Consider the following 11,134-nt stretch of genomic DNA (forward strand, 5'->3'; position numbering starts at 1 on the left):
TGTTTCCCCCACTTGGGCACTCCCTTTTGGTCAGCGCTGTGGCTGATGCTCGCAACATCTTCCAATGGCTTGTATGTTCCAGCGCCATCAAAAAGGGGGCAGCGTCCCTAAGCAAAAGTCCTTATATGATTTTTATCCCCTGTCTCTTCCAAAGAGTGGTTCAAGTGTCAGACTAGGATCTGGAAGGCCCAGGTTCAAATCCCCACTCGGCTGTGGAAGCTTGGTGGGTGAACACGGGCCACACCCGTTCAGGCTCCCCCGCCTCACAGAGTTGTTGTGAGGAGAAAATGAAGGAGGAGACAATGTTGCAGGCAACTTTGGACTCTGTTGGGGAGAAAGGCAGGGAATAAATGAAATACATTAATAAATAAATAGCATGTATGATGCCTTCTAGAGATGTGAGGGGCTGGGAAATAATCTGGGTGGGGGGGAGCCTATTTTTTCCTGAGCCACCTCCCTCAATTTTCCAATGGAAATATTGGAAAATTTGGGGAAACGCTGACAAGAATCTCCTATGAGGTATTTTCTCTTTCAGAACGAGTAAAATATTTCTGAAGGAAAAAGGGGACACACTCAAAAGTATAGCATGAAGAGGTTTAAGGACTTTTTTCTCTTTTTCAAAATTAGGATGTTTTCTAGAGCTCTGAAAGAAATTCCATAGGAAATATTTTCTGGTTTTGAGTGAGAAAATCCTCTTCTAATAAAGGCTTTCGCTCATTCCAAAAGAGCTTCTGAGGATTTTCTCAATTTTTCCAGTGGAAAATTTGGGGGCACCTAGGGGAAAAAATCTCTCATACTCTAAACAGATAAAATATTTTCAAGATGTTTTTGTTTAAATGTACTAATTTTGGCAACAATTCATAATGTATAATATGTTTTGATACTACATTATGAAATAGTTCAGTGTTTTCACAAAATTAATATCCAAACATGGTCATAGATCCAGAGGAGTTAGCCGTGTTAGTCTGTAGTCGCAAAATAGTAAAGAGTCCCATAGCACCTTTAAGACTAACCAACTTTATTGTAGCATAAGCTTTTGAGAACCACAGTTCTCTTCATCAGATGCATCTGACGAAGAGAGCTGTGGTTCTCGAAAGCTGACAAAGAGAGCTGTGGTTCTCAAAAGCTTATGCTACAATAAAGTTGGTTAGTCTTAAAAGTGCTACTGGACTCTATCCAAACATGCTGGCAATCCTACCTATTATGACTGGAAGTTTCTGTCCAAATGATATACTTCCTTTTGTTTACTACAAAAAGTTTTCTACCTTCAATTTTCTTTCTTACCTCTCACATGGCAAAAATTAAATCTGTATGTGCTATGGCATCACAGGGTGCAACAATGTGCAACTCTTTAATTATTGGGTATATTTGCAATTTTTCTGATAGAAAATGAAGATGCTTATACTTTTAAATTCCATAAATATGCTAAATAGTACAATCTTATATGCTAACTAGGTTATAAACGATGCATAATATATTGTTCGTTTGGTAAAAGCTCTTTTGGTAAGCATTGCATACATTTTCCCTATTTTTTTTTTCCACGTGGCTTCAAAATGTTATGTCTCTAGTACCTTCCCCTGCCTCAGTTTTATCCCTACAACAAGCTTGTGAGGTAACTTAGGCTGAGCGAGAGAAAGAGTGGCTGATCCAGTTACCCGGTGAGCTTCCTGGCTGACAGGAGGTTTGTCTCCGCTGTCCTAGTCAGTCCAACATTCTAACCACTGTACACCGCTCTCCCTCTAGACAACTTTCATAAGAGCAGCTGTGTCTATCTTGTTCTGTTTCAAACAGCAATCCTATTAGATGCCCCAGGAGGTCTGCAAACATGCCAGGGAGGCCAAACCCTCCCTCATATGTTCCCCCCTCCCTGCCTGCCCCAGCACTTGTATTCAAAGGACACCTGCCTCTGAACATGGAGGTTCTCTTTAGACATTGTAGATAATAAATTCCTGCATGAATTTGTCTAATCTACTTCGAAAGCCAACTAGACAAGAGACCGTCACTATACCATATGGCGGTGACTTCCACAAGTTAATCACTCTCTGGATGAAAAACTTATTTTTGTCTGTCCCCCATCTACTGTGTGTTTTGTGCGCACAATGTGTGTGTGTTGTGTGTTGTCAAGTCATCTCCGACCTATGGCGACCCTATGAATGAAAGACCTCCAAAACGTCCTATCGTTAACAGACTTGCTCCGATCCTGCAAACTGGAGGACGTGGCTTCTTTTATCAAGTCAAGCCAGCTCATTTTAGGTCTTCCTCTTTTCCTCCCGCCTTCCACTTTTCCCAGCATTATTGACTTTTCCAGAGGATCTTGTCTTCTCTTGATGTGACCAAAGTATGATAGCCTCAGTTTTGTCATTTTGGCTTCTAGGGAGGATTCAGGCTTGATTTGATCTAGAACCCACTTATTGGTCTTTTTGGCTGTCCGTGGTATCTGCAGAACTCTCCTCCAGCACCACTCTCTGGATGAAAAACTTATTTTTGTCTGTCCCCCATCTACTGTGTGTTTTGGACACAAAACGATGGCTGAGGAGTAATTCCACCCTTGGCCACGCGAGGCCCTCGTGGCCCTATTCAGAATTCAGCTGAGCTGACCTTTCGGAAAAGTTTGACCCGATTTCATTTTCGACTGTTGATTTGAGACTTGAGGGGAGGGTGATATGGGGCTGGTACCCACAACTGCCAGTCAAATGATGGCTAACATTTTACCACCTGCTCTGTAGAATTTGGTTTCTAAAGTGTGTTCTGAGGAACCCTGCCGTTTCTTGGAAGCTCGTCAGGGGTTGCTCAAGATTGCACACACGCCGGGCAAGCTTCCCTCAGAAACAGCTGGCCCACCCACTTCAGAGCCCCCCCCCTCCCAGCCACAATGCACAGTAGGGTGGGGCGTGCTTTACGGTGCATGGTCCATTTGTGTGAATGGGAGGCCCAAGAAATTGTGGGAATTGCATGTGCTCTCTAGCATCCTCTGCAATACACGCAGGCGTTCTTTGGTAGAAGTGCAGCATCTTTGGTAGATGTGCAGAAGTTTGCAAAACTGTGCAGTAGAATGCTCTCCTTTTAAAATTTAGTTTGATGGTTAGAGTGTCGGATATGGGAGACTTGAGTTCAAATCCCTTCTCTGCCAAGAGGCTCATTGGAGAGATCTTAGATTATCCATTCTCTCTAACTTAACACAGGTTTTTTGAGTGGGACATGAGAATGACATATGCTGGCTGCCCTGAGCAAGGGTGGGATTTAAAATGCATTAGATTTTATAGAAGCTGACATGGGAATTTTAATCCCTGTAATCCCAAAGTGTCTGAAGGACTGCCGGCTCCCATGTGAGACTGCCCTTCACGGCGTGCTTCCTCAGAGGCTCTTCTGGGGGCCCTTCCCTGTCCCTCTGCTCGGGGAGGTAGAGGACAACCAAGAGACAGGGCCTTTTTGGTTGTGGCACCGCACCTTTGGAGCTTCCTCTCCGATGTTAACTGGCTGCGTTATTTTGTTCATTCTGCTTTCTCCTACTGGACTGGATCGTGCGAGTCCATGGGGCTTTCCCCTGCCACAGGGGGCTATCCGCTGATGCAGGAGGCCTGGTTTTAATATTATTATGTTGTTGCTGTCTTTTTGATGGTTAGCTACTCCGAATAAATTTTATTTGGAAAAACAAGATATAAATAATGCTACTAAACAGGAGAACGAATGTTCAAATACACCCTCTTGGTGTAGAAGGCAGAGTTTTACTTTAAGGTGTAACTATAATGCCACGTTTGTGGGCGGGGGGAGGCAAGGTGCCACCTCTTTTGTGGGACGGGCGTTCTCCAGCAGCTACATGACAGGGGGACACCTCAGCCCAAGACTCTTTCTGCAGTTGTGGTGTTGGATGAAGTTTCACCAGTTGAATTTCTGCCTGTCAGAAACCTGTTAAAGCCACAGGGTCTCTTTTTGCGTGGGAGGAGATGGGGTTTTGAGGGTAATTGCTTTCCCTAGAGGTTTATTTATTCATAGTCCTCCTTTCTCACTGCGTCTCAAGGGAGATTACGCAGTGTAAATCAATAAGACGGACAGGATGTGACATCCAATAAGCCATGCAAAAAGGTTTTGGATTGCAAAAATCTGAAAGCAAGCAGAAATCTGATACAGAGCTGAAGCAAAGTAAAAGCATTTAACCGTGACATGTTAAGTGATGCAAAAATTACCCAGTAGGAGCATACTTACAGCAGTAAACAGTACACAGTAGTATAGTCCACAGTCCCTATCCCTTCAGCTGGGAATCCCAAATAGCTGACTTGGGATCAGAGACTGGGTAATGGAGCAATTCCCCTCCCGCTTTTTGCAGCTGGAGGAGAGAAGGAAAGGATTATTTCTCTCTCTCTCTCTCTCTCTCTCTCTCTCTCTCTCTCTCTCTCCCCCATTGGAGATCTCAAGACCGCAGAATGACAACAGGGGGTTTCGCAAACAATAACCCGTTGCAATGAGCCTCTTTGAGGTGGGGGGAGTTGATCGTACAGAAATGGGGCAGGTGGGTAGGCCGTGCTGTTATTTTTTGGGCAGCGCTTGCTTTTATGATAGCCTTGGAGATAACAGCCAGTTATCTATGGGGTGTGGGGGGGTCCTCCCCGTTTTGAAGTGAGGCTGCTGGCTCTGCTTCATTGTAGGTTAAGGTGACTTACTTGGCCGGTATGTTTGGGGGGGGCGGGAAGAGAAGAGGCTGTGGTTTGTGGCAGGCATCTTTCGCCACCGGGATGGAGTAACAGGTTGTTTCACAAGATGACGCAAGAGGAGTGGCTTACCTTGAGGTTGGCTCCTTCGCTCTCCTGTCTTGATGGGGGTGGACAGAATCTTGGTAAGGAAGCCGAGTCTCCAACATTTTAATTTTGCAGACCACCGCAAAGTACAGTGGTCTTTTCCAAAGAGGTATGGAAGCCACATAATGCTGTCTCAGGACCTTAGACGCGACGGGAAGGTTAGAAACGCCACATCACCTCCATCCAAAAGCTACTCTCCGGAGATTGTAACATCAACCACTGGCTTGTGCAACCCTTGTGTATTGTGTGTGTGTGTGTGTGTGTGTGAGAGAGAGAGAGAGAGAGAGAGATGGACAGAGAGAGATAAAGAGACCCAGGTACAGCAAGAAATGAATCCTGCTGTTATCTTGGATAGTTCAACATGTGCCTTTTGGGGACACCTCATTTAAAAGTGTACCGAGACTTAGGTTAGGAAACTGGACTATGAAACTGGCGTAGTGATCCATAGATGGAACGCTTCCTGCCTGTGCCCCAGTGTGTGTTCTCCTTTGAACTGTCGAGTATTTTGCTAGGGCAGTTCCATCCAAAAAGCAAACACAGACATCCACGAAGTAAGAGCTTGTTGGCTCATTTTCCGTAACTTGCTCCACAGACTTCTGCCCAGACTCGGGCATGAGAGGCACAGAGGGATCGAGGAGCAGCCCGGATGCGGTGCAAGGTTCAAGTTGGTCTAGAGGCTAGAAAGTTGGGTGGCCTTGGACATCATCTCCCTTAGCCTCCAAGTGAGAAACCCACCTCTGCTTCGCAGGGCCGTAGTGGAGAAGGGCTCCCCAGTGGTTTGCAGACTGCTTTGTATCAATGAAGCCCTGCCTGGTGGAGACAAATCGCTGGCTTGTAGAATATACAGCACTTCAGAGCATGCAAGGAACTTCCTAGAACGGAAAGGATGAGCTCCGTAACCCGTGCCCCAACACGGTGTGGTAGAGTCAAAACATAAGTGCCTTCTTGAGCTACGTTTTTCCAGTAACCATTGCCCCCTGACGACAGCAGACAGCCGTGTAGCTGAGCACCCTCCACCCCCGTAGAAACCCAGGCACATCTGCCAGAAGCGCCCAGGGACCTCATGAGTGGCGCTGCCTGAAGGCCTTCTCCTCGGGAGCAGTGTGTTCACATGCACAGTTCCAGGAGGGAGGCAGCCCTCAGCCCGCTGCTAGCCTTGTTGCAACTGAACTCCTGGGTAGCTGAACTGCAAAGCAGAAGGGAGGGACGTTTGGGGCCAAGGCAGCTGCTTTCCAACGGTTTGTGCTGGCTGGGCCGTTAGGGAAGACCTTTTAGAGCTAAGCTACAAGTGACGCCTGACACAGGTTGGACACTTGTCAGCTTCCCGCAAGTTTTGATGGGAAATGTAGGCGTCCTGGTCTTGCAGCTGTAATGGAGAGCCAAGCTGTAAAACCAGGACGCCTACATTTCCCATCAAAACTTGAGGGAAGCTGACAAGTGTCCAACCTGTGTCAGGCGTCACTTGTAGCTTGGCTCTCAGTCTTTTTGACCTCCTTTTTCTTGGAAAAAATGATGGGGAGTTGGGAGTGGAGAGAGAATGAAAGTGTCTCCAAATTGTACGTGTGGATAAGCCTTAACATCAAGGATGGGGGAAAGGAAGAGTTATTGTTCGTCTCCTCCGGGTGCTCAGAATTCAAGACTCAACCTGGTGCCTTCCAAACATACAGCCCACTCAGTTGAGTAGGTAGCCTGAGAAGAGGCACAGGCTGTGCGTTCTGAAAACAGTTGGATGGCTGGCCTGCTGAAGTAGCCCAGGCCACCAGTGAAGGAGTCTCCAAACTTCCCCTCTGCCCAGCACTTAGAAAGCCGTTTCTTTCAGCCTCTGGGGCCACTCACGCCTTCTCAGCCTAACCTACCTTTCAAGGATGTCGCAAAGATAAAACGGGGAAGGGGAGAATGATAAAAGCCACTTTGGGTCCCCATGGGGAAAAAAGTGGGATATAAATGAAGAAAAAATAATTCTACTGGAAAGGAGAATATTGCTATTCTCTTTTCTGGCAGCTGTCCCATGCTTCAGACTTGCTTACATTGAGGTCTGGCCTGGCTTGCAAAATTCCTGTACGCACAATTTGTTAGAAGTAATGCCCTGGCTTTTTTCTCACTGCCCTGGAAAGGAGATCTCTCCTTAAAAACAGCTTGATCAGCTTTGTCCTATCCAATCATCTGAGCAGCAGGAATGGAGACATGAAAGAGCAGGTTGCAGAATGACTGCAAGGAATGCAAACTTTCAAAACGGAGGCGCTTGGAGATGCTTCTTCACATGCACCCCTCCTCCCTCCTCCTCTCTGGTGACACACCAGTACTGGGAAAAGCCTGTTGTCTCATCCCCCGCTGAAAAAAACACACTGACACACCTAACACATTGTAAACCAGCTGTACCTGAATCTCATGCCATGGTGAAGCACGGACCGGTGGACTGTTGACTTGCTTCGCCTCATTTTGCCCTGTGCAAACATAGATAGCGTGTGTGTGTGTGTGTGTGTGTGTGTGTGTGTGTGTGTGTGTGTGTGTGTGTGTGTGTAGGGGGGGTCTTTATTTGTACATTTGAATCTCCTGCACAGAGTGCTGCAGTACAGGCATATACAAATCAATAGTGTGGCCTAGGCAGAGTGCTAAGAGGTTATGGGGGTGGAGGAGACCGTGGCTGGAAGATACTTTCCTTCCAAATACTACCTTGGAGACCTCTTTGCTTTGCTCCCTCTGTGCTAACCAAACTGCACCGAGGCAGGAATTCCATCATTTGAAATAAAAAGCAGCTGTGAATGTGTAGGGGACGGGGATTCTGGGTCGGCACTGAGGAACTTGTTGGTTTTACCTTTTGTCCCTGTGCAGTCTTGCCAATAAAAAATTCTCCCATTGCTGCAAAGTTGGAGGGGGTGCGGAAGAAAGGCATCCATGTAGTGCCAGACTTTCCCCTTCTGAGGCTTAAAGCAGTCTGGGGAGGGAAACCAGTGAAGGGGGGGGTGAGGTAACCCACTCTTCCCAATCTTTATCAGCCCCTCCCCTGTCGCCACTTGTTAGAGTCACATCATATGCCTGGAGTTGCAGTCATAGAACTCTGGTACCAGGTGTAAGTTTTGGCCCATGGGAAGTTCTGTATCAGGAGTATCTCTTCCCCCAGAGCGCCATCCCAGCATGACTCGAGCTCCCTGGAAAGCTTTCTGCTTTTGCCGGGGCAGCCTCAGGTTCATTCCCTAGCACGTCCAGTTCAAAGACCACCGGGTCTCTGCTTGAGGTCATTGGAGAGGCGCCGCCAGTCAGAGTGGACTGCACAAGGCTAGGTGGACTACAGGTGGTCTTCCCCCAGGGGCAGCTCCTTACCAATGCTGTATAAAAATAAATCACTCCCTCCAGACGAGCTGTAAGATGTCCCTTTTATTAACACACACGCTCCCCCCGGTTCCAAACACTGCCTTGGGTCTGCCCCACTCTCCGCCCCCAGGGGGATTCAGCTGCAGCCCCCCAACCCTTTGATAAGCCCAGCCGCCTCAGGCACTTGGCGGAAAATGTCACGCAGGGTCTCTGTCTCCTGCATCAGCTGCTCCACGCGGCTCCGGAGCCTCTCGTTTTCACCCAGGAGCTCCACCATGCGCTGCTGCGTCTCCATTACTCTGCGCTTGGCTTTGTCGCGGCTTTTGCGCACAGCAATGTTGTTGCGCTCGCGACGCAATCGATACTCCAAGCTGTCCTTGTTCACTGATTTCTTCCCCTTGGGGGCACCGCAGGACGGTGTGGGGCTGCAAGAAGGGCCCTGTTGGGGGAGAGAGGAACAGGAGGCCAAGGGTCAGGGGATGCAGCTCAGTGGAGAGAGACCACTTGCCCAAGTTTACTGAGAGCAGAACCACAAGTGACAAAAGGCACAGGTTGGACACTTGTCAGCTTCCCTCAAGTTTTGATGGGAAATGTAGGCATCCTGGTCTTGCAGCTTGGCTCTCCGACTGCTGTCCAATGGACTTTTCAACTGTCACTTGTCCAACATTCTGCCAAGCTGCCTACATTTCCCGCCAAAACTTGAGGGAAGCTGGCAAGTGTCCAACCTGTGCCTTTTGTCACTTGTAGTTCCACTCTTAGATGAAAAGGAAATGGTGTGCATTGCAACGGGTGCTCTCCTTAATCGGTTTCGGTTTGGAGATGAGAAGGCCGGACCCTTAGAGTCACATTCCTCGGCTATCTCCTGCGGACAGACATCAAAGCAAATAGCCTCTTTTTAAAACCAGGTTGGCTAAATTTATCAAGGCCTTTCACCTGGTGGTTTAATATGTCTGGATCAGAAAGGATAAATATCTTTTATTTCTTCTGTTTGCTCGCAGCCATGCTGGCTTGATGTTACACACAATTACAATAAGTAACCATTTCCAGTATGGGCCATCTGGGTTAACCTGTTTGTATGGGTTTAGTAGTACTTGGAAGAGTCAGCCTGAGGATGGGGGAAACCGGATGAGATGCGGGGTCCTCCAAGAGTGGTGATGCTGAAAATCTCCCCGTGCCAAGGAAGAAACGGGCATCTTCTTGAGCCCTCCTGGCTAAGCTTTTAGAGTGTCAGATTGCGATCTGGAAGACTCGGTTACAAACTCCACTCAGTCATAAATGCCACGAGTGGTCTTGGGCCATCATTCTCTCTCAGCCTAACCTACCTCGCAGGGTTGTTGTGAGGATAAAATGAGGGAGGGAGGACCAAGAACCCTGCGCTTCTGGGAGGGCAAGATAAAAGTGCACCAGATAGATGGATTCAGGAAGGTAGCCATGCCGGTCCGCAGTTAGAACAGGGCAATTTGAATCTAGTGGCACCTTAGAGACCAACACAATTTTCAGGGCGTGAGCTTTCAAGAGTCAGAGCTCCCTTCTTCAGATACAGGCAGATGGCTCCTTGCTCGGGCTGGGAGGGAATGTGTAGATTCTCCGCTTTGTGAGCTCTCCTCTCATACCAAGCCATTATAGCCGTGTCTTGGATTTCCCTCTCTTACCGCAGCCTCTGCCTTTGCTGAGGTCTTTCTACCCAAAACAGCCCCCAGCTCCATGGATGAAAGCCACTTCCCTCCTTTCTTTCAGTTCCCTGTTTTTAACAAACCCAGAACTCTTCACCCAGCATCTCTGTTGGCATTTAACTATCGCCCACTTTAATGCCTTTTCCCTTTCATTCTAGGCTTGCCTAGCATCCTGCTCTTTGAGGACTTTGGTCAAAAAGATAAAAACAATACAGACTAGTAAACCAGATCAGGGCCGTTATCAGTCCTCTGCTGTTTGCCGAGCTACCACGGAACAAAATAACTGTTTGTACTCAACACGCTTGTCTTCTGTATTAAGTTGGACAAAATTACCACACTGTCTCCTAAGCTAAACATGTTGGGATTTCCACCTCAACCACCAACACCCATCGAAGGGCAGTGGGAAACCTACCCAAGAATGGCAGGTTGTGAGTGTGACTAAAGGACGCATTTGATCTCGGATTCACTAGTGGAGTGGTCCAACCTTAGTCTGGAATGTGGAATGAGTTACTCCTGTGTGACAGCTAATGTTTCAGTGAAAGGATACTCATGGGGATTGGTGGGCATCGGGCTCTAAAGATGGGATCACAATTTAAGAATACAGAACACTTTCAGCTCTGAGGGTTATGGGCGCCCCATGAATCTTATCATTTAAGGCAGACAGAATCAGGAGCCCACCAGAAATCTTACTAGGGGTTAGAAATGAGGAGAAGCAGGTTCTAAGAGGAACAAATCAAGATGAAGAGGCATTGGATGTTTTAATCAGAAGGATGCCTGGGCTATGCTTAAGGAGGATCAAAATTTGGGCAAACTCTGGGGCAGGACTGACAGGTTTGCTGGGCTCTGGTCAGGAGTTAATGGTTTGAGCAAGACCGTCTCCAAGATGGGTGGCAAGAGCCAAGGGAAGCAGCGGATAGACCGAGTCCTTACCTTGAGCACTCTCAGGGCTTGCCCAGCACGCATTCCAGGCGGACTCAGGGCCACCTGCGCACAGTGAGCAGCTGGAAAGTGCGTGGCATTGTATGGGTGGCGTCCACCTGCCCGCCCAGGGTCCCCTCCGCGTGGCTCTTCTTTGACGGCGACGGAACGGGGCTCGAGGGTCCCGAGAGCTTTGCGTTCTCCTCCATAAGACAGGAAGGGGTACGGCTCCCCAGGGAAGTAGTTGGGGAAGGGGACGCCTTTGGGCATGCGCTGCTGGACTCCTTGCAGCACCTCCGACAGCAGTTGCTCATCCCCAATACACGAGGCCAGGTCTGATTCACAGAAGGGGGCCAGATCGGTACCCGCAGGCCTCGTGGGGGGCATTTCTAGGGCTTGGTAGTGCCGTTCACTCTCATAATATCCTCCTTGGGACAT

At 48.2% G+C, this 11,134-nt stretch overlaps 1 protein-coding gene across 1 annotated transcript; it reads right to left on the bottom strand.

The window, feature by feature from the left end:
* Positions 1–8,241: 8,241 nt before the first annotated feature.
* Positions 8,242–11,134, bottom strand: CEBPE (CCAAT enhancer binding protein epsilon). The gene is made up of 2 exons (XM_054992371.1): positions 10,709–11,134; positions 8,242–8,544 (listed from the first exon to the last, which is right to left on the bottom strand). Exons 1-2 carry the CDS (start codon positions 11,132–11,134, stop codon positions 8,242–8,244), a joined length of 729 nt encoding a protein of 242 aa, XP_054848346.1.

This window comes from Eublepharis macularius, chromosome 12 (genome assembly GCF_028583425.1).
Source record: "Eublepharis macularius isolate TG4126 chromosome 12, MPM_Emac_v1.0, whole genome shotgun sequence".
Lineage (NCBI taxonomy): Eukaryota > Metazoa > Chordata > Lepidosauria > Squamata > Eublepharidae > Eublepharis > Eublepharis macularius.

Excerpts from the sequence above, each read along its gene's own strand:
- CEBPE (XM_054992371.1), bottom strand. The coding sequence starts at position 11,134 with ATGTCCCAAGGAGGATATTATGAGAGTGAACGGCACTACCAAGCCCTA. Across the intron at positions 8,545-10,708 it reads AAGCCCTGAGAGTGCTCAAG|GGCCCTTCTTGCAGCCCCAC; the intron begins GTAAGGACTCGG and ends CTCCCCCAACAG.